The sequence below is a fragment of the Taudactylus pleione genome, unplaced genomic scaffold (assembly GCF_031769625.1).
Source record: "Taudactylus pleione unplaced genomic scaffold, aTauple2 ptg000483l, whole genome shotgun sequence".
Classification (NCBI taxonomy): domain Eukaryota; kingdom Metazoa; phylum Chordata; class Amphibia; order Anura; family Myobatrachidae; genus Taudactylus; species Taudactylus pleione.
In genome coordinates this window covers 507,470-529,853 of record NW_028284885.1, presented here as the reverse complement: position 1 = coordinate 529,853, position 22,384 = coordinate 507,470, and the positions used below count along the sequence as shown (strand labels likewise).

At 46.4% G+C, this 22,384-nt stretch overlaps 1 protein-coding gene across 1 annotated transcript; it reads left to right on the top strand.

Annotated features, from left to right (window-relative positions):
- The first annotated feature begins 4,822 nt into the window (after positions 1–4,822).
- LOC148502780 (homeobox protein Mix.2-like) lies at positions 4,823–8,474 on the top strand. Its single transcript, XM_088449336.1, has 3 exons — positions 4,823–4,952; positions 6,845–7,110; positions 7,806–8,474. Exons 1-3 carry the CDS (start codon positions 4,823–4,825, stop codon positions 8,472–8,474), a joined length of 1,065 nt encoding a protein of 354 aa, XP_088305462.1.
- The last annotated feature ends 13,910 nt before the right edge of the window (positions 8,475–22,384 follow it).

The window sequence follows — 22,384 nt, the reverse complement described above, 5'->3', positions numbered from 1 at the left end:
TGGAATAATCTTGAGAACCACTGGACGGATTTTGATGCAGTTGTCACTATTTTATGGAGCATTTGTGGAGGAAGGTTCAGGTGGATGACAGATTAATGTAAATAATTTATTTTATACCATGTAGAGAATGATCTGTATAATCCGGTTTCTCCAGATAAATTGATGTAAGCCCTGTTTACTGATACAATATGTCAGCTTTTACTTTTTGTTACCGTTCCTATTTCATTTATGTGAAAAACGATTCTATCATTTCAAACGAGCCCAATTCCCGGTAAGAGGCTGCTTTGGCGTGGCAATAAATACAGCGCAGGGACAGACACGTAACGTGGCAGGAGCTGGCCTAAGTGGACTGTGTCTCTCATGGACAACTTCACGTGGCCCTTTTGCGTGTCACGTCACAACTAAATCTTTTTGTGTTGACATCAGGAGGAAAAACAACTAATATCATCTACAAGGTGATCTTATAAGACCTCAGTTATAAAAAGACTATTGCCGTAAATTCAAAATTGCTCCCATGCCAAGCCGGGGAGGGTCGCTAGTATATGTATATACAATCCTATTGAGGTGGACACAGCACTTGCTGATCTTAAACATATTGCAAAGTGTTATTTCAATACTACACTGTACCTTTAACTGGACTATACAGTATATTTCCATCAATAATCAAGCACACAGAATAAATATATATATATATTTTTATAAACAAATTTTTTATTGAAGAGTCAAGTGTCACATTTACAGACATCACAATGAACAATAATACAAATGCAATGATCACAATAGTTGTAGAATAGTACAAATGGTGTACGATATTATCCGAACAGCAAAGAGAAGAACCAATAGGTTCTATTTACCTATGGAAATAAATATATTTTTTTATTGTATGAACATTATGTAATATGGAAGAGCGATGTACAGTATATCAGAAGACGTGTCAATCACATTTCTATGTAATGTCAGTAATAGGATGTCAGTAACCAAAATACATTTTACCAAAAAAAAATTATTTAGAAATAAAAAGGGAGACTGCAGGAATGGTCACCTATATATATACACATACACATAATACAATAGGGATACGTTGCTGGTCGGGGAGGACTGTAACTGTAGTATTGTCAGTGATATTTACTAATTGCATTAGCTCTTTAGAAGCTCATTAGCTCTATTATGTGACTTGCTGGATGCTTAGGTCATGTACTATCAGCAGACAGACAGACACAGCTATAAGATTACATACTGTCTGAGATAAGATGTGAGACACAATAACATCTCATTTCAGATCTGTTTCCAGTGCCAGCAGATTTCACACCTATGACAATTGTGTCACTGTGTCACATTGTATCCATGTGTCAGAGACGCCCGTCCCGCAGTGTATGACTGACAGCTTGCCCCTCCGCCGAGTCCTGACCTCCCAAGCTAACATGAACACTTTATGTCACATTCATGCAATACAGATGTAAATCAGATGAGTATCTTTGTGTAAAATAAATAATTTGTTACAAGTTATGTTGTGTGTTTCCTTTTGTGATATAAATGAAATATACTAGTATTGGTATTAGCATGCATGGAATGGGGATAGTTTATTACTGACACCAAGGCCCTGAATCAGAGCCGGACGCTCTGACAGAGCGCTCGCTTTGAATCAGGGCGTCTTTTTTATTTTTTAATGGATCGGCCTCCTGGCCGCTCGCATTGCTGTGGGTTGCCACCCACAGCTAATGCGAGTGACCATGATGATGGTCGCGATGGTCAAGACCATCGCGACCATCAGGCTTACGACGAGACCCTTGTGGTAGGGTCTCGTGGCCGCAAGCCCCAGAGAGCTTTCAGCTCAAACAGAGCCGGAATCTCTCCCACTGACATCACTTGTGATGTCAGTGGGGCCGCCCCCAGACGGTAGGTGTTCTCATGGGAACGCCTTCGTCTGGGCTGCCACCCCCACGGCCCGCCCACCAAAGGGGGCGTGCTGTCACTCAACATCGACCCGGAGTGACGGATTGCACGTCGCTATCCGGGTCTCGCACATGCGCACGACGGAGCCAGCTCCGTCGTGCGCATGAGCTCTGGGCCACCATCAACCCGGTTGCGAGCGCTCAGCGCTTGCGGCGGGTCTGAATCAGGCCCCAAATCCACAACCACATTTTGTAATGCTATAGAAAGTCCTAAATATAAAATATAAAACCACTCAATGTTATTTCTAGTTTTAATGAAACAAGTGATTATTCAGTTCCTGCTCCTCTGTGTATTTGTTCATACAGACACACTGGGGCGGAATCTAAAAGTGGGTACACATAAGACGATATTTTGCCTGATTCCATGGATCGGGCTGACATATCATCAAAATCGCCTAACGTGTACGCACTATGGGCCTGATTCAGACCCGTTCGCTAAGCTGCGGACGCATGCTACGGGCGATTATCACGCGTTTGCGCATGCGTATGCGTCAAAGTACGCATGCGCGAACCAGTCACTGCGGCCGGGAATTGTGCGCTCGTAGTACACAGACTGGACACTACTTTGAGTGACAGATAGCGCCGTTTGTGGGTGGTAACAGGGGAAGGTGCTTGTGAACGGGGGGAGTGGTGCTGAGAACGCAGGCGTGTCTGGCTGCCAAAACGGCGTCTTGTGGGTGTGCATAATTAGCATGGAGGCGTCATTGTACACGTCACTTGGTTGTTTTTCAGCCTGCAGTGATCGCAGTGCTTGTGGTGGGGTAGGGTCTACCTCAAGCGCTGCGTGCAGCTCCGATGGTTCTCGATGGTTGATCTGATTGTTCCTACACTTCCTGAAGATGACGTGTGTTAAGAGAGAAAAGTGGGTGGCTTTATACCGGCGTGCGTTCGCTCAGCCGTCGCTCTCCAAGACATAGAGGGCGTCCTTACACCAGACAGTGTGATGGCGGAATTTGCATACCCAGCCCCTTTTAGTTGCGTGAGAGCGCTGCTTAGCGTCCGGGTCTCCTATGTCTGGCCATGCGCGCTTCCGTTTGGTCGTCAGTCGTATCGTCAGGTCGTCCCTACATGCGGCTTAATCTGACAATGTGACTGACGACCCCATGCAGCAGGATGCCAGCTGGGGCCGACATATTGGGCGTTTGGGCACCAGATCGTGTAATATCTAACAACCGCCTGATATGTCTGGCTGTCCCCCGTACCGTCGTCCGTCGCATCGCTGGGTGCACACATCATTCAGTGTGTACCCAGCTGAAGTCACAACGCTTCTGCGGCCACTTTACTCTATGGCTGCGCAATTGTGCTCGCTTTCATATGCAAATTGGCAATCGGCCGCAGTAAGAGCCTGATTCAGTGATGTACACTATGCTGATTATTATTGAGCGATTATCCGTAAACTGCACATGTGTCTGTTACAGGGGCATGTCACAGCCCGTGTCTGCAATACCATACGCAGGAAAAAACGGCTCACGCATCTCATTTCCTGTCGCCATTCTGCACAGCGTACTTAGTAGACTGAAAATCGAAGGATCTGCGACAGATACTGTTCCTTTGTACGCAGATGCTTGGATTGGTCAAGCCGCGAGTGGGCGTCTCAATACATTCGTCTGCGGTTTTTGTGTCTTCTAAGCTCTGCGTCTGAAAGTGCAGACCTATCCCACCTACTCTTCTAGCGTCTGCAGTCGCAGCGGTCATCATTGTTATCACCGCTTGCACCAGCCCCATGCTAGACTCAAGAGATCCATCTGAAATAGCGCGCACGACTAAGAATCGCACAAAGCTGTACATACACGCCCATGACACTCTCTCATTACGCTGCCATCAAAAATACTCGCCGCCCATAAACACCTGCTTCACGCTGGTCTCCGTTCGCACAGGATGCGGCACGCACGCACCTACATGCGACTTTGGACGTTTCCAACTAAGAATTAGGTCCATATTGTACAGACACACCAAACCACCGGGGTTTAGAACCCGCCACTTAGTAACTTTTGCCCATCATGTCAGAGTTACTCAGCTGCCACTTATATTGTGGAACTACAAGTACCAGACCTAAAGTAGGGCAGATATTCTGGGAAAGTTACAATAACCACAGCAAACTAAAATGCATTTATGGTTGACAGTGATGAGGGCCGGTGAAGGAGGATTCCGTTTCTGATAGTAATGTGGGCAGGAAAGGAGCGTTATGACATAGATGTTAGTTTAATTTTCTTCCACCCTACTTTCCTACCAATATAGAACCACTAGCCGGGCACTGTCTGGAAAGTGGGGACAAATTATTTACTGGAACGGACCTCTTTGCAGCTGTACAGAGTATTTCTGGTTTATAGCGATGAAATAGGAGTAACTTTGCTCCTGGACCAACCATACCACAACCCAGGAGGCAAATACATTTATTATGTTGGCATGCAGGGTAAATTCCGGCTGCTTTTGCAAAGTTACGCCATATTTTTGTTTTGCTCCCAACTCTCAATGAGCCCCAGAATCTTTACCCTGCGCCCACTAGAGGTGTAAACAGCCCAGACTATAATATTGTAGGGTCTTGTCCTGATGTAGGATATACTGGATGTATGAAGCATGCCCCATCAACAGCGATGTGTATTACCAGCCATTGTGTGGCTTCCAGGGCAGGAAATAATGGCTGACTCCCCATCCCTTAGAACAATAGTGGCTACCTGTCTCTATTCTTGCAGTCAGGGTCACTCCCCCCCAGGAACATTTCACACCTCGTTACTTTGATCATTGTCACCTTAAATAAAAACTCCAATAAGAGAAGCCACTTTTTGTTCATTCATAAACCAGGAGCCCATCGGCCTGGAAGCAGCAACTGGGAGCTCTCTCCAAACACAAGAGTCAACTAGGCCTGGACAATGGCTGGATACCCCCAAGACACCGAGGACTATTACACGGCCTGCTACCTCTCCAGCCCCAGTGATATCAGTTTCAGTGAGACCCAGGCCCAGTACATGTCCCCACTGTCACAGCAGGACTGTGTAAAAGGTGAGTTATTTACAGCTATTAAAAATCCCCACCTTAGTACATAGCGGAGACAGGATGACAGGTTATGTTGGGATTTGTAGTAGGACCTGGTTTGTAGTAATCATGTAACATGAACAACAGTTGTAATTGTTTTATATCAATATTTTATTTGCACTTTATTATACAAATTATTGGTAAAAACACTATCAAATATATATGTCGAAGGGTTTCGCCAGCCCTGTCTGTCATTGCCCACTTGTGCCGGTATTAAATTGATGCCATTAGAAGTTACAAGTGTTGTTTTCTGTGCAGAGATAAATTAATAACAAAGTATTTAGCACATTTGGGGGTATGGTATTCCAGAACTTGGTAAATCTGACAGCACTGCATCTCCCATAGAAATCTATGGGGGTTACAGTGCTGATGGAAATCAGAATCAGAGCCATCTTTATTGACCAACTATACAGCCGTATACCCGGAATTTAGCTCCGGTTTACTGCACGCCAAGAGCTCACATAAATAACAATTCACAATCCTGTCATAAAACATAAAAATGTAGGGACCACAGCAGATATTGGAGATATCAGCTGTAATCCCTCCATAATATATAAGGGGGATACTTAATATCTGCGGGTATCCCCCGAAAACTGGTGTTTTCGGAGAATACACTGCAAATATTATATTATAAATGGGCCCCTTGGTCAGAGTCTCTATTTTACTCTGCAAAAACAAAACAAAAAGATGATTACACTGTTCATTTGCTTTTTAGTTTTTATCTAAATGAACTGGCTCATGTGTATAATTGCTGGTATTTCTATGCCTAATATGCTATTTGTTTCTCTTATCATGTAGAATTTGTTATTTTGTGTATTTTTGTAACTTCATCATTAATATTTTTTTTTCCTAGATATGATTGCTTCATTTTTGTTTTTTTGCTAGACACACATAATTAGATTCAATATAAAAGTTTACAAATAAAAGAGAGAGACAATGTAATACAAAAGGTAATACACATGCAGCCCTCCAGCTGCTGTGGAACTACACATCCCAGCATGTCCTGACACCGTTTTGCTAGCAGGGCATGCTGGTATGTGTAGTTCTACTGCAACTGGGGGGGGGGGGCACATGTTGAATACCCCTGATATAATGTATACAGACAAATGCTGGCTGTCTAAATTCAATTAACATTTAGGGGAATAAGTACTAAGCCTTGGAGAGAGATAAAGTACCAACCAATCTGCTCCTGTCATTTTTCAAGTATTGCCTGTAAAGTGACAGTTAGGAGCTGATTGGTTGGTACTTTATCTCTCTCCAATTAGTGGTTATGTAACCCTCTACTGCTAAAGCAGCAATGTATCCTTAAGGAGCAGTGGCTACAGATGTAAAAAGGGGGGGCTCAGTGCATTAGGTTCTATGGATCCCCTGATGGTCAGATGTGCAGTTAAATCTGTTGGGGATCCCCTCTATTTGGGGTTTTAAAAAAATGTTGTGGTATATACAATTTATTATTATTATTATTATTATTAACATTATTATTATTATTAGTAACATTATTATTATAATTAGATTATTATTAACAGTATTATTATTATATTATTATTATTAACAGTTTTATTATTATTATTATTTATTAAGTTATTTATATAGCACACACATATTTATATAGAATAATTCAGTCATTCGCATCAGTCCCTGACTGTCTCATTTGAGCATACAGTCTATTACATGTACACACACACAATTAGAGCACCCGGAGGAAACTTGTGTAAACACAAGAAGAACATACAAACTCCACACATAGAGCATCAGGGGCAGTGACAGCATTGTTGGTGTAAAATAACAGTTATAGATGTCAAATTAATTGACGGCCAGAATGACATTAATGTTGTGACCCATTATTGTTTCATGTGTAGAAGAGTTGAAGGAACAGACATCCACGGACCTCGACATCGTCCAAGGAACCGCAGCCAGAAAGAACGTGAAGTGCAGGAATCAGTTGGCGGCCACTGAGCCCTCTGTCCTGGAGCAGGTCCCCATATCTCAGCGCAGGAAGAGGACCGTGTACAATCAGGACCAGCTGGACGTCCTGGAAGAGTTCTTTCAAAGCAACATGTACCCGGATATCCACAATCGGGAGGAGCTGGCCAGGCGCATTTATATCCCCGAGTCCAGGATTCAGGTATGTAACCATCACTGCTACTAGTTGCAGCAAGATTATTTAAAGGGGGTCCCCCCAAATTATGAAGCAAAATACTTTTTTTTTTTTTTTTTTACATATATTGATTTTTTTAAGTGTTGGTTAGAAACGTGCGATTCAGCCTCAGAAACACAACATTGATCGATTTAGATCGATTTCTAATTGACTAAAAATGATTAAAATCGAACTTTGGTAAATTTACCCCAAAGTCTTTTATCTTAGTGACTTTCTTTAACTAGCTTCCTCCCATTTGTGTAGGTAAATGGGTGAACATTAATGGTGCATACACACGATCAGATTTTTTCTTCAGATATGGACGATAACGATTTAAAAATCGTTCAGTCGTTCATATCTGAAGGAAAATCGTTCATATCTGACATGCCTGAACGATGGACGATCAACGATGCGCGTTCCCGTTTGTCAGATAACGATATCTGACATCTGATGGGTTTGCAGTCAGACTTGGACGATTCCATTCATTTTAATGCAGTCAAAAATCGTTCAATCGTTCAAATCGTTCAAATCGTTCAAAACTTTGGTAAAATCGTTCAAATCGTTCAATCGTTCAAATCGTTCATCTGACAAATCTGACAAGTCTGACCGTGTGTACGCTCCATAAGTTCAATAAAAAAATGTATTCTGAGAATAACTGAATGTTTGCTGTCCATATTCGGCAGGTTTGGTTCCAAAACAGGAGAGGTAAAGCCAGGCGTGAGAAGAGAAAGTCCAGCAGTTTCGATGCGTGTTACCCCAACAGGTTGGAGCCGGCCACCAATATTTATTCTTCGGCGCTGACCCCCAACGACTCATTGGACGTCTCTGAGCAGCAGCAGAGTATGGCGTCGCAGCTGCAGCAGGAGAAAACACTGTGGAAGTTACCATCAGAGGTGTTCCAGCAGCCTCCAGATTCATTGCCCTACCCTCCATATCCCAGCAGGATGTCCAGCAGGGAGGGGTTCCTGGTGCACCAGGCCTCACCCACCAACTATTACCATGGTTCTCATTCAGGTAACCAACAGCACTTGTACAAAGGCATGGCTTCTGTGGTCAAAACCAAACCCGAGGACCTGAGTACTAGACACCACCAGATGCCGGCGCAGTCTAACTGCATGATGGACTTTAACGCCTTCCCACCGAACAGGACCGTGACACCAGGCAACATTCCAGCAATCCCCAGAAGCCATCATGGAATGAATTACTTTGCCAGCCAGGGTCCATACCAGAGGTCCACCATGCAGGGTGACTTCTACAAGCCAAGGTCTGACGATTCTGTTGATAGCGACAGGTCCATGGCCTCAGAGTCCGGTGGCAAAGATGGTATCTCCTCTGTCCTCTCTAATTTGTAATTTGTCCATCAGTCCCCAGGTTCAAGAGCAAACAAAGGGAAATGTATATAGGTGGTAATCTGAAGCTACCTTAGACAACACAGGTGTCTTCATCTACCTAAAAAATAGGACTAGAACCTTCCTGTGGTGGCATTAGATAACAAGGACACTCCTCTGTCTTCAGTAGGAGAAGAAACCTTGGGGACCCAAATTTAGAGCCGGAGGCTCTTCTATCCCGTGAGGCATCACGGGTTGTGCATTGTGCAATATTGTATCCTAGAGCGTATTCTGTATTATCACATACGCTCAGGATTTACTTATTATTGAAATTAGAAGTCTATAAGGTTCCAGTGCAATGTGAAGCAGAAACTGCATAGCAAAGCTGGGTACACACCTGATGATGTTTGTTCATACACACTGAACAACCATCACTGCCTCTGGCGGTGGGTCCCGCTGGCCGGGGGTCGCCCCGCGACTACCTCCCCACCGGCCTCTGCAGCCAGCGTACGCTCTGGCTGACGTGCACACGATATATCGGCCGTTCAATTGAATGACCGATATGTCATCCAGTGCGTACCCAGCACAAAAGTGTCATAAGTACAAATGTTTATTGCCCAGTCTGCAACTCTGCCTGTAATTGTTATTCTGTATACATTTCCATAAAGCTTCTTTTGTTCAAAAACTCTCATCCCCATTATCATGGATAAGCGAGAGCTCCTGTTTACAGACGTTGCATATAATGGGGCTGATTCTTGGTGGGGAGCAAAGCAAAAAAAAAAGCAAGTAACTCTCCACCTGGACAAACCATGTTGCAATGCAAGGGGGGGCAGATACAAGTATTATGTTTGCATGCAGGGTAAATACCGGCTGCTTTTGCGCATAGTCCACAAATGCTTGTCAGCTTTATCTTTACACTGCAATGTAGATTTGCGTTTGGACTCGCCCCTCCCAAAACTAAATCTCTCTGCACATATTATATTTGCCCCCCCCCCCTGCAGTGCACCATGGTTTTACCAAGTTAATTGCTCTTTTTTTTGCTTTGCTCCCCTCAGAATCAGCCCCAAAATGCTTATAGGCTTTTATCCTTGAGTAGATATGAATCACAAAGACTCTAAGCATACTGTAGCATAGAGACATAAACATTAGACAAAAGATAAAAGAATTACCCATAATTCAGTGTAGATTAGAGATGAGCGAAATCACAGCTAGATTGTGTGTGGAATGTGGGAAGTTCTGACGCTATGTGACATCACCAAATGCATTAAGTAGTCCCACAGATGCCTGCGAGATTCTGTGAAGAGCAATTGGCCTACGATCACGTAGTTAGAACCAAATTGCAGACTTCATGGAAATAACACTGGTTGTGAAATCATCTGCGCTCTATTTATGAAAGGGCGCAAAGTGCGAATCCTAAACTAACATTGTTGTCATGACAAAAGTGATACCTTACAAGTTGTTCCCTTTCATGAATTAAGTAGTGTTTCATTTTTTTTCTCATCTACTTTGTCATCAATTTCTTATTTTAAAAAAAAGATAAAAAAAATTCACCTGTCGAGTATTTTCACCTTTATGTCACTTTTATTTCTGTTCATTTTGTTTGCATTGTGCAATATTTTACTGTTAATGTATTTTTTTTATTTGTATGTGCTGCAAAGTATTCTACAATAAAGCTGTTAAACAGATTTTGCCAAGCTCATTATTTAAGATGATATTTGCACATTTTCTTTTATTTGCTCAATATTGACAGATCATAAAGGCTGCAACTTTCACCCGATTGCAAATGTAATGACACCCGCAGGTGAGAGTGAACGTGGAGATGGTATATAATAAAATATAGGGCAAGACGGTGTAGATTTCTGCAAGAATAGGTCACAGCTCAATATAAGGAGCGAGGACCCTGGTGATAAGTGTGTATGGGTCTAATACAGCTCTGACAGTAGTGTACAGCCTCCCTGTTAGTGCCTAAACCTAATCCTCCCCCTTAGTACCTAACCCTAACTCTAAGGGGGGACTTAGTGCCTAACCCTAACCTCCCACCCCACGCAGCCTAACCCAAACCCCTCCCCCCCGTGGTTCCTAACCAATCCCCCCATGGCTAACAGCTAACCCAGGCCGCTATACTTCCGATCGGATGCTGACTGTCAGGATTCCGGGTTCAGTATCTCCCCTGAAATCGGGCTTCTGGCACCGGTGTTGTAGCCGCATCCTAATCGTAGTTAAACTGAATACATCCCCTATAATCTTATGACCGTAAGTGCACAATTTTATCATAGGAACTCGCTATATAGACACTAAGGCCCGTATTCAATTTGAAGCGAAAAGTCCGACCTCGGACTTGAATACAGGCCTTAGTGTAAATATAATCATCGCCGTTTTTCCTGGGGATAAAGTATTGGGCACGTGCCCGCGTATCCCCGTGCAAGCATATTTTTAAGTCCCTAAAGAGAAGTTTTAAAATTCTTCAAAAATCCACCTGCCGCAACTAACCGCATTCTAGAAAACAACTGCCGCATACTTGGGGACCACCCCTGACACTATTTTGCTAGTTTTTAAGTTTCTCCCCCAACTCTTTTTTTTCGTTCCCAAAGCGAAACCACTTTTTTTGGGGTGCCCTATGCTACTTTTACAATTTTTTTTTTGACACAGATGACTTTTTTAGGGGACATTCCAAGGGCTGCAGGGCACTTTTTTAAAGTCTGCACCCCAAAACCCCAGTTCTGCACTATTTTTCACTACCTATTCTATGGTGAAAACTTATCCCTGTTTTTTGACAAAGACTTTTCGCACCTGCGAAAGTCTTTGAAATTGAATATGGTGAAAACTGTAAATGATCGCCGATAATGGACTTTTCGCTCCAAATTGAATATGACCCTTAATATTAATACAAATGATCGATTTGAATCATTTAGCTAGGTGGTCGTGCAGATTTAAGAAACAATTACAATCTGGTGCTTGGAGAATGCATTCGTAGGCATGATTTTTTTTCTTCAAATTACAAATACATGTAAAAAACAGTTTAGCTGTTCTATAGCCTATTGGGGTAGATGTATTATAGCGGCACTTAACGTGCCGCTATAACGCTTCCCGCTTCGTCTCTTTACCGAGGCGAAGCAGGAAGCACAACCGATGAGATGTATAAACATCTCATCGGCCGGAGAGGGGGAGCGTTAACTCCCCCCTCCGGCGCTACCCGCTAGAGACAGCGGCGCATCAGCCTAGTGCTGATGCGCTGTGTCTCTTCCCAGCCGGCTCCACTGGGCATGCGCGGGATCTCGCAAGTATCGCGAGATCCCCGCATGGAGCCCTGGAGCCGGCAGCCGCCGCAGCAGGGACAGCGCTGTCCCTGCTGTGGGGATAGGCTAACGCCAGGCTGTAGCTGTCGATAACGACAGCTACAGCTGGCCGAACGGTCAGACGTTATGACCGTTCGTACATGGCTCTGCCGTCAGCGTTGCTATCTTATAGATAGCAGCGCCGATAATGACTGCGCCCCTGTCATTTACCACCCAGACCCCCGATCATACATCGGGGAGAAGCGGTATCAGCGCATATAACGTGCGCTGATACCGTTTCTGGGCTTCGTACATTTACCCCCACTGTCTGTATATAAAGCAGTTGTCGTTAATTAGGGAAAGGGACTAAAGGCCTGATTCAGAGACGGGCGCTAATGAGATCGCAACTGTGTTTTCGTACGCAACGCAGTTGCAAGAACATGCAAAGGTCAGTAAAGCTCACCGGAGCATCAAGACGCCCACTGCTGTCTTCTCACCTGTGTGCGATGTCGCATACCTACGTAGACATCAGTAACATCGAAGTACAAGTACATTGCATTAGTGTCCATCTTTGAATCAGGCCCTAAGAGAGAGATTATAGATATTTTATAGTACTTTTCAGATGATAGCTACAATCCGATTGATTGGCGCAGGTAACACATCCTCTTGTCCTTTGATAAATCTCTCCGATAGATTGAACTTCCTACCCAATTCAGGTTTGACGGTTAGCAGGTTTCATATACGCTAAATCTTAGGTCTTTATTTGGCGCTCACAATATTAAAGCGGAGTGTTGTATTTACTTTAGCTGACAACCATGTTGCAGGGACCACTCTCACAATGTATTTTCTTGCCTCATTCTGATGACTACAGAACTAGTACCTTTTTTTGCTGTCCTTGGTGCGCAGGCTTGTATCTCTCCTGTAAAAAAAAACAACAACCCAAATTCTGAGGGGAAAAAAAATGTATATTTCAATCCCTGATAATGCCAGAAAATAATAATAAAATAATTTAAACTTTAGCAGCTAATTGATTAAACCTTTGTGTGGTTTAAAAATTACCAGGTGATAAACTAGCGATTCTGAGTAAAAAAAAAATCGAAATAAATAAAATGGTTCCAAGATTAAAAAAAATATATATATATGTCTCTTTTAATACAGACAAGTAATAAAAAAAACACTGTTGCAACAGTATAAGAAACATTACATAACATAGTATCACATATAGGGCGGCATTCAATTAGTTTTGCACCCACGATAAAGTTCCGCCTGCCGGACTTTTCGCCTACATCACGTCTTTTGGCAGCGGAAACTTATCATGTGCGTCCCTGCTATTCGCCCTATTGAATTCCAAAAGACATCAAAACGGCGACACGCAAAGTCAGAACAGGCGTAAAGTGGTGTCAGAATCGGGGAAATCAGCCTGAAACCCCCTAAAAGATGCAGAAACATTGGGGATCAATGTAGAAGTGCCCGATTAGTCATAATTAAACTGTTTGGGGTACTTAAGTTGGTACAATTGACTCTAATTAGCGTCTTTGCACAAGTGGTGAAGAATGGCATAAAGCTGTATTTTGTTGTGAAAATAAGTAGTCCTGGCACATTTGGGGTACTTGAAAATGGGTGCAAGGATATTTTAAAGTCGCTAAAGTGAAGTTTTAAAAAACGCACCTTGAGCAAGCACCTGCAATCATAAAAAGACCTCACCCATACTTGCAGACCCCCAAAAAGTCAATTTTGCTTTTTTTTTCTGTATCCCCACTTTGAACGTTTTTGCTCCCAAATTCAAAGTACTTTTTTTGGGTATTCCTCACTTTTTTTAGGGATTTTTTTGACCCAGTTATCCTTTGGGGGCTGTCCCAAGGGTTCTGAGTGGTTTCCCCACCTTTGCACCCCAAAATAAAAAAATGTGCTTCTTTTCTCCTGCTATTCAGAGGCGATTCTTTATCGCATATTACATTGCATTGACTTTCTGCGTACGCGAAAAGTATTCGGAATTGAATACAGAGATGAGTTGCTGACTGGCAAAAAGTCGCAATCGCGATACTTTTTCACGGATCTCGGCTTTTGGTTGGTAATTGAATACGGCCCATAACTGTAAACAGGCTGAGACAAAATAAAAAGCAGAAAAAAACAACTGTCAGTTCAGTGATCCTATAATACTCAACAATTTATATTTATGGATGTTGTTTATATCCTGGCGGTCGGGATGCTGGGGTTTAGCATTCTGGCACCCAAATCCCGGCACCAGCATCCTGACGGTAAGTAATGGGGTTAGGGGGAGGGTTAGAGTTAGGGATTAGGGTTAGGCACTAGGGGGAGGGTTAGGGGAAGGGTTAGCATTAGAGATTAGGGTTAGGCACTAGGGGGAAGGTTAGGGTTAGAGTTAGGGCTTAGGTTTAGGCACTAGGGGGAGGGTTAGAGTTAGGGATTAGGGTTAGGCACTAGGGGGAGGGTTAGGGTTAGAGTTAGGGATTAGGGTTAGGCACTAGGGGGAGGGTTAGGGGAAGGGTTAGAGTTAGGGATTAGGCACTAGGGGGAGGGTTAGGGTTAGAGTTAGGGTTTAGGGTTAGGCACTAGGGGGAGGGTTAGGGGGAGGGTAAGAGTTAGGGATTAGGGTTAGGCACTAGGGAGAGGGTTAGGGTTAGAGTTAGGGATTAGGGTTAGGCACTAGGGGGAGGGTTAGAGTTAGGGATTAGGGTTAGGCACTAGGGGGAGGGTTAGGGGGAGGGTAAAAGTTAGGGATTAGGGTTAGGCACTAGGGAGAGGGTTAGGGTAAGAGTTAGGGATTAGGGTTAGGCACTAGGGGGAGGGTTAGAGTTAGGGATTAGGGTTAGGCACTAGGGGGAGGGTTAGGGTTAGAGTTAGGGATTAGGGTTAGGCACTAGGGGGAGGGTTAGAGTTAGGGATTAGGTACTAGGGGGAGGGTTAGGGTTAGAGTTAGGGATTAGGGTTAGGCACTAGGGGGAAGGTTAGGGTTAGAGTTAGGGCTTAGGTTTAGGCACTAGGGGGAGGGTTGGAGTTAGGGATTAGGGTTAGGCACTAGGGGGAGGGTTAGGGGAAGGGTTAGAGTTAGGGATTAGGCACTATGGGGAGGGTTAGGGTTAGAGTTAGGGTTTAGGGTTAGGCACTAGGGGGAGGGTTAGGGGAGGGTAAGAGTTAGGGATTAGGGTTAGGCACTAGGGAGAGGGTTAGGGTTAGAGTTAGGGATTAGGGTTAAGCACTAGGGGGAGGGTTAGAGTTAGGGATTAGGGTTAGGCACTAGGGGGAGGGTTAGGGGGAGGGTAAGAGTTAGGGATTAGGGTTAGGCACTAGGGAGAGGGTTAGGGTTAGAGTTAGGGATTAGGGTTAGGCACTAGGGGGAGGGTTAGAGTTAGGGATTAGGGTTAGGCACTAGGGGGAGGGTTAGAGTTAGGGATTAGGGTTAGGCACTAGGGGGAGGGTTAGAGTTAGGGATTAGGTACTAGGGGGAGGGTTAGGGTTAGAGTTAGGGATTAGGGTTAGGCACTAGGGGGAAGGTTAGGGTTAGAGTTAGGGCTTAGGTTTAGGCACTAGGGGGAGGGTTGGAGTTAGGGATTAGGGTTAGGCACTAGGGGGAGGGTTAGGGTTAGAGTTAGGGATTAGGGTTAGGCACTAGGGGGAGGGTTAGAGTTAGGGATTAGGGTTAGGCACTAGGGGGAGGGTTAGGGTTAGAGTTAGGGATTAGGGTTAGGCACTAGGGGGAGGGTTAGAGTTAGGGATTAGGTACTAGGGGAAGGGTTAGGGTTAGAGTTAGGGATTAGGGTTAGGCACTAGGGGGAGGGTTAGGGGAAGGGTTAGAGTTAGGGATTAGGCACTAGGGGGAGGGTTAGGGTTAGAGTTAGGGATTAGGGTTAGGCACTAGGGGGAGGGTTAGGGGGAGGGTAAGAGTTAGGGATTAGGGTTAGGCACGAGGGAGAGGGTTAGGGTTAGAGTTAGGGATTAGGGATAGGCACTAGGGGGAGGGTTAGAGTTAGGGATTAGGGTTAGGCACTAGGGGGAGGGTTAGGGTTAGAGTTAGGGATTAGGGTTAGGCACTAGGGAGAGGGTTAGGGTTAGAGTTAGGGATTAGGGTTAGGCACTAGGGAGAGGGTTAGAGTTAGGGATTAGGGTTAGGCACGAGGGGGAGGGTTAGGGTTAGAGTTAGGGATTAGGGTTAGGCACAAGGGGGAGGGTTAGAGTTAGGGATTAGGTACTAGGGGAGGGTTAGGGTTAGAGTTAGGGATTAGGGTTAGGCACTAGGGGGAAGGTTAGGGTTAGAGTTAGGGCTTAGGTTTAGGCACTAGGGGGAGGGTTGGAGTTAGGGATTAGGGTTAGGCACTAGGGGGAGGGTTAGGGTTAGAGTTAGGGATTAGGGTTAGGCACTAGGGGGAGGGTTAGGGGAAGGGTTAGAGTTAGGGATTAGGCACTAGGGGGAGGGTTAGGGTTAGAGTTAGGGTTTAGGGTTAGGCACTAGGGGGAGGGTTAGGGGGATGGTAAGAGTTAGGGATTAGGGTTAGGCACTAGGGAGAGGGTTAGGGTTAGAGTTAGGGATTATGGTTAGGCACTAGGGGGAGGGTTAGAGTTAGGGATTAGGGTTAGGCACTAGGGGGAGGGTTAGGGTTAGAGTTAGGGTTTAGGGTTAGGCACTAGGGGGAGGGTTAGAGTTAGGGATTAGGTACTAGGGGGAGGGTTAGGGTTAGAGTTAGGGATTAGGGTTAGGCACTAGGGAGAGGGTTAGGGTTAGAGTTAGGGATTAGGAATAGGCACTAGGGGGAGGGTTAGAGTTAGGGATTAGGTACTAGGGGGAGGGCTAGGGTTAGAGTTAGGGATTAGGGTTAGGCACTAGGGGGAGGGTTAGGGTTAGGCTGCAGGGGAGAGTGGGAGGTTAGTTTTAGGCTGCTGGGGGGCTAGGGTTAGGCTGCGGGGGGAGGGGGTTAGGTTTAGGCTGCGGGGAGGGGAGGGATAGGATACTTACCTGCAGGTGTCGGTATCCTAACCCTATCTGGATGCCGGCAAAGGGATTATGAGAAGCCGGCATCCCATATCCAACCCTATATTTCATATGCAGCCAATATCCAAAGAGTTGTTGCATAAAAGTCAATCATAAATGAATAATTAACACCCAAGGGAATGAGGTACCCAGCATGGTTTGCATGAAAATGTGGCTAAAACTAGGTACATACAATACCTTTACAATTATTGGGCCAATTTGCCAATAATCAGGTGATCGGCCTAATATATTTTGTAGTGTGTATGAGCGATCATTTCAGCATTTCACCGATAAAACGGATATAAAACACCCACAGATGTATTCCTTCGATATTCCGATCTGTCGGTCAAGACCGAAAATCTCGGCCTGAATTTTCCGATATCGAGCCCATATTTCCTACATTTTCCTGTAACTATGTATTTTGTTGCATCTTTTTTTTTCTCTCTCTCAGTAATATTTGATACAATGTTTCTTATATTGTTGCAACAGTGTTTTATACTGCTTGTCTGAGTGTATTGAAACAAGGATTTTTTTTATTTTGGAACCAATTGATATATTTAACTTAAAAGCGCTAATTTCTTTTATTTCGTTTACTAAAATACTGGGAGCCGGATCAGTCTGATCAGATTCATGAGTAAGAGCAGTTGGATAATTTCTTACGAGTTTTGCATTTCCCATTAGATCGTTGAAAGGTGCTGTAATGGCGCCTTCTGCTCTAGTGTCCCCTCTGAGCCCCTTACAATAGATTGTCAGCTCTCTCTTGAGCAGGGTCCTCCCTACTCTTTGCTTTCACTTCTTGATTTATAGTACCTACCTTGTGTTATTTATTTTATTTATTAACAGTTTTTTATGTAGAGCACACATATTCCGCAGCGCTTTACAGAGATTATTTAAGTCACTCACATCAGTCTCGGCCCCGGTGCAGCTTACACTAGGGTTGATATTTTGTCAGAAACCAATGAACCCACCAGTATGTTTTTGGATTGCGGGAAGAAACCAGAATGGTAATTTCCCGAATTATGTATGTCCGGTTTTCCCTGCTGCCCGGAACGCTGTGGTGATTTACAAACCAACAGCTATAATAATAGTAATGTTGAATGCATACAACAGCATTTTTATGCCTTTAAAAATGGATTAAAATTCCTTAATGAAACCAAAATAATAAACACAGAACTCTGAGTTTTTAATTTGTTCAATATCATCTACTTTTATTAATATGGATGTTATGGTGACGCGTCTCTCTCCCACTTTAGCAGCCTGTAATCCCCTGGAGCATGCTCTCACATTCTGCTTCCAGCTCCTGGTGATCGCCCCATTCTGCTTCCAGATGAATGCCCCATTATGCTTCCTGATGAGCGCCCCATTCTGCTTCCTGATGAGTGCCCCATTCTGCTTCCTGATGAGCGCCACATTCTGCTTCCTGATGAGCGCCCCATTCTGCTTCCTCATGAATGCCCCATTCTGCTTCCGGATGAGCGCCCCATTCTGCTTCCTGATGAGCGCCCCATCCTGCTTCCTGATGAGCGCCCCATTCTGCTTCCTGATGAGCACCCCATTCTGCTTCCTGATGAGCGCCCCATTATGCTTCCTGATGAGCGCCCCATTATGCTTCCTGATGAGCGCCCCATTCTGATTCCTGATGAGCGCCCCATTTTGCTTCCTGATGAGCGCCCCATTCTGCTTCCTGATGAGCGCCCCATTCTGATTCCTGATGAGCGCCCCATTCTGCTTCCTGATGAGCGCCCCATTCTGCTTCCTGATGAGCGCCCCATTCTGATTCCTGATGAGCGCCCCATTCTGCATCCTGATGAGCGCCCCATTCTGCTTCCTGATGAGCGCCCCATTCTGCTTCCTGATGAGCGCCCCATTCTGATTCCTGATGAGCGCCCCATTCTGCTTCCTGATGAGCGCCCCATTCTGCTTCCTGATGAGCGCAACATTCTGCTTCCTGGTGATCACCCCATTCTGCTTCCTGATGAGCGCCCCATTCTGCTTCCTGATGAGTGCCCCATTCTGATTCCTGATGAGCGCCCCATTCTGCTTCCTGATGAGTGCCCCATTCTGCATCCTGATGAGCGCCCCATTCTGCTTCCTGATGAGTTCCCCATTCTGCTTCCTGATGAGCGCCCCATTCTGATTCCTGATGAGCGCCCCATTCTGATTCCTGATGAGCGCCCCATTCTGCTTCCTGATGAGCGCCCCATTCTGATTCCTGATGAGTGTCCCATTCTGCTTCCTGATGACCTCCCCATTCTGCTTCCTGATGAGCGCCCCATTCTGCTTCCTGATGAGCGCCCCATTCTGCTTCCAGATGAATGCCCCATTCTGCTTCCTGATGAGCGCCCCATTCTGCTTCCTGATGAGCGCCCCATTCTGATTCCTGATGAGCGCCCCATTCTGCTTCCTGATGAGCGCCCCATTCTGCTTCCTGATGAGCGCCCCATTCTGCTTCCTGATGAGCGCCCCATTCTGCATCCTGATGAGCGCCCCATTCTGCTTCCTGATGAGCGCCCCATTCTGCTTCCTGATGAGTGCCCCATTCTGATTCCTCATGAGCGCCCCATTCTGCTTCCCGATGAGTGCATCATTCTGCTTCCTGATGAGCACCCCATTCTGCTTCTTAATCAGTGCCCCATTCTGCTTCTTAATCAGTGCCCCATTCTGCTTCTTAATCAGTGCCCCATTCTGCATCCTGATGAGCGCCCATTCTGCTTCCTGATGAGCGCCCCATTCTGCTTCATAATTGGTGCCCCATTCTGCATTCTGATGAGTGCCCATTCTGCATCCTGATGAGCGCCCCATTCTGCTTCCTGATGAGCGCCCCATTCTGCTTCTTAATTGGTGCCCCATTCTGCTTCCCGATGAGCGCCCCATTCTGCTTCCTGATGAGCGCCCCATTCTGCTTCCTGATGAGCGCCCCATTCTGCTTCTTAATTGGCGTCCCATTCTGCTTCCCGATGAGCACCCCATTCTACTTCCTGATGAGCGCCCCATTCTGCATCCTGATGAGCGCCCCAATCTACTTCCTGATGAGTGCCCCATTCTGCTTCCTGATGAGCGCCCCATTCTGATTCCTGATGAGCGCCCCATTCTGCTTCCTGATGAGCGCCCCATTCAGCTTCCTGATGAGCGCCCCATTCTGCTTCGTGATGAGCGCCCCATTCTGATTCCTGATGAGTGTCCCATTCTGCTTCCTGATGACCTCCCCATTCTGCTTCCTGATGAGCGCCCCATTCTGCTTCCTGATGAGCGCCCCATTCTGCTTCCAGATGAATGACCCATTCTGCTTCTTGATGAGCGCCCCATTTGATTCCTGATGAGCGCCCCATTCTGCGTCCTGATGAGCGCCCATTCTGCTTCCTGATGAGCGCCCCATTCTGCTTCTTAATTGGTGCCCCATTCTGCATTCTGATGAGTGCCCATTCTGCATCCTGATGAGCGCCCCATTCTGCTTCCTGATGAGCGCCCCATTCTGCTTCTTAATTGGTGCCCCATTCTGCTTCCCGATGAGCGCCCCATTCTGCTTCCTGATGAGCGCCCGATTCTGCTTCCTGATGAGCGCCCCATTCTGCTTCTTAATTGGCGCCCCATTCTGCTTCCCGATGAGCACCCCATTCTACTTCCTGATGAGCGCCCCATTCTGCATCCTGATGAGCGCCCCAATCTACTTCCTGATGAGTGCCCCATTCTGCTTCCTGATGAGCGCCCCATTCTGATTCCTGATGAGCGCCCCATTCTGCTTCCTGATGAGCGCCCCATTCAGCTTCCTGATGAGCGCCCCATTCTGCTTCCTGATGAGCGCCCCATTCTGATTCCTGATGAGTGTCCCATTCTGCTTCCTGATGACCTCCCCATTCTGCTTCCTGATGAGCGCCACATTCTGCTTCCTGATGAGCGCCACATTCTGCTTCCTGATGAGCGCCCCATTCTGCTTCCAGATGAATGACCCATTCTGCTTCCTGATGAGCGCCCCATTTGATTCCTGATGAGTGCCCCATTCTGCTTCCTGATGAGCGCCCCATTCTGCTTCCTGATGAGCGCCCCACTCTGATTCCTGATGAGCGCCCCATTCTGCTTCCTGATGAGCGCCCCATTCTGCATCCTGATGAGCGCCCCATGCTGCTTCCTGGTGATCGCCCCATTCTGCTTCCTGATGAGCGCCCCATTCTGATTCCTGATGAGCGCCCCATTCTGCTTCCTGATGAGCGCCCCATTCTGCATCCTGATGAGCGCCCCATTCTGCTTCCTGATGAGCGCCCCATTCTGCTTCCTGATGAGCGCCCCATTCTGATTCCTGATGAGCGCCCCATTCTGCTTCCTGATGAGCGCCCATTCTGCTTCCTGATGAGCGCCCCATTCTGATTCCTGATGAGCGCCCCATTCTGCTTCCTGATGAGCGCCCCATTCTGCATCCTGATGAGCGCCCCATTCTGCTTCCTGGTGATCGCCCCATTCTGCTTCCTGATGAGCGCCCCATTCTGCTTCCTGATGAGCGCCCCATTCTGCTTCCTGATGAGCGCCCCATTCTGATTCCTGATGAGCGCCCCATTCTGCTTCCTGATGAGCGCCCCATTCTGCTTCCTGATGAGCGCCCCATTCTGCTTCCTGATGAGCGCCCCATTCTGATTCCTGATGACCGCCCCATTCTGCTTCCTGATGAGCGCCCCATTCTGCTTCCTGATGAGCGCTCCATTCTGATTCCTCATAAGCGCCCTATTCTGCTTCCCGATGAGTGCATCATTCTGCTTCCTGATGAGCGCCCCATTCTGCTTCTTAATCAGTGCCCCATTCTGCTTCTTAATCAGTGCCCCATTCTGCTTCTTAATCAGTGCCCCATTCTGCTTCTTAATCGGTGCCCCATTCTGCATCCTGATGAGCGCCCATTCTGCTTCCTGATGAGCGCCCCTTTCTGCTTCTTAATTGGTGCCCCATTCTGCATCCTGATGAGTGCCCATTCTGCATCCTGATGAGCGCCCCATTCTGCTTCCTGATGAGCGCCCCATTCTGCTTCTTAATTGGCACCCCATTCTGCTTCCTGATGAGCACCCCATTCTACTTCCTGATGAGCGCCCCATTCTGCATCCTGATGAGTGCCCCATTCTACTTCCTGATGAGCGCCCCATTCTGCTTCCTGATGAGCGCCCCATTCTGATTCCTGATGAGCGCCCCATTCTGCTTCCTGATGAGCGCCCCATTCTGCTTCCTGATGAGCGCCCCATTCTGCTTCCTGATGAGCGCCCCATTCTGATTCCTGATGAGTGTCCCATTCTGCTTCCTGATGACCTCCCCATTCTGCTTCCTGATGAGCGCCCCATTCTGCTTCCTGATGAGTGCCCCATTCTGCTTCCAGATGAATGCCCCATTCTGCTTCCTGATGAGCGCCCCATTCTGCTTCCTGATGAGCGCCCCATTCTGATTCCTGTTGAGCGCCCCATTCTGCTTCCTGATGAGCGCCCCATTCTGCTTCCTGATGAGTGCCCCATTCTGATTCCTGATGAGCGCCCCATTCTGCTTCCTGATGAGCGCCCCATTCTGCATCCTGATGAGCGCCCCATTCTGCTTCCTGGTGATTGCCCCATTCTGCTTCCTGATGAGCACCCCATTCTGCTTCCTGATGAGCGCCCCATTCTGATTCCTGATGAGTGTCCCATTCTGCTTCCTGATGAGCGCCC

What these genes read in the sequence shown, in the direction of transcription:
- LOC148502780 (XM_088449336.1), top strand. Translation starts at nt 4,823, where the DNA reads ATGGCTGGATACCCCCAAGACACCGAGGACTATTACACGGCCTGCTAC. An exon ending in ACAGCAGGACTGTGTAAAAG is followed by an intron (nt 4,953 to 6,844) that starts GTGAGTTATTTA and finishes TTTCATGTGTAG; the next exon opens with AAGAGTTGAAGGAACAGACA. An exon ending in TCCCCGAGTCCAGGATTCAG is followed by an intron (nt 7,111 to 7,805) that starts GTATGTAACCAT and finishes CATATTCGGCAG; the next exon opens with GTTTGGTTCCAAAACAGGAG.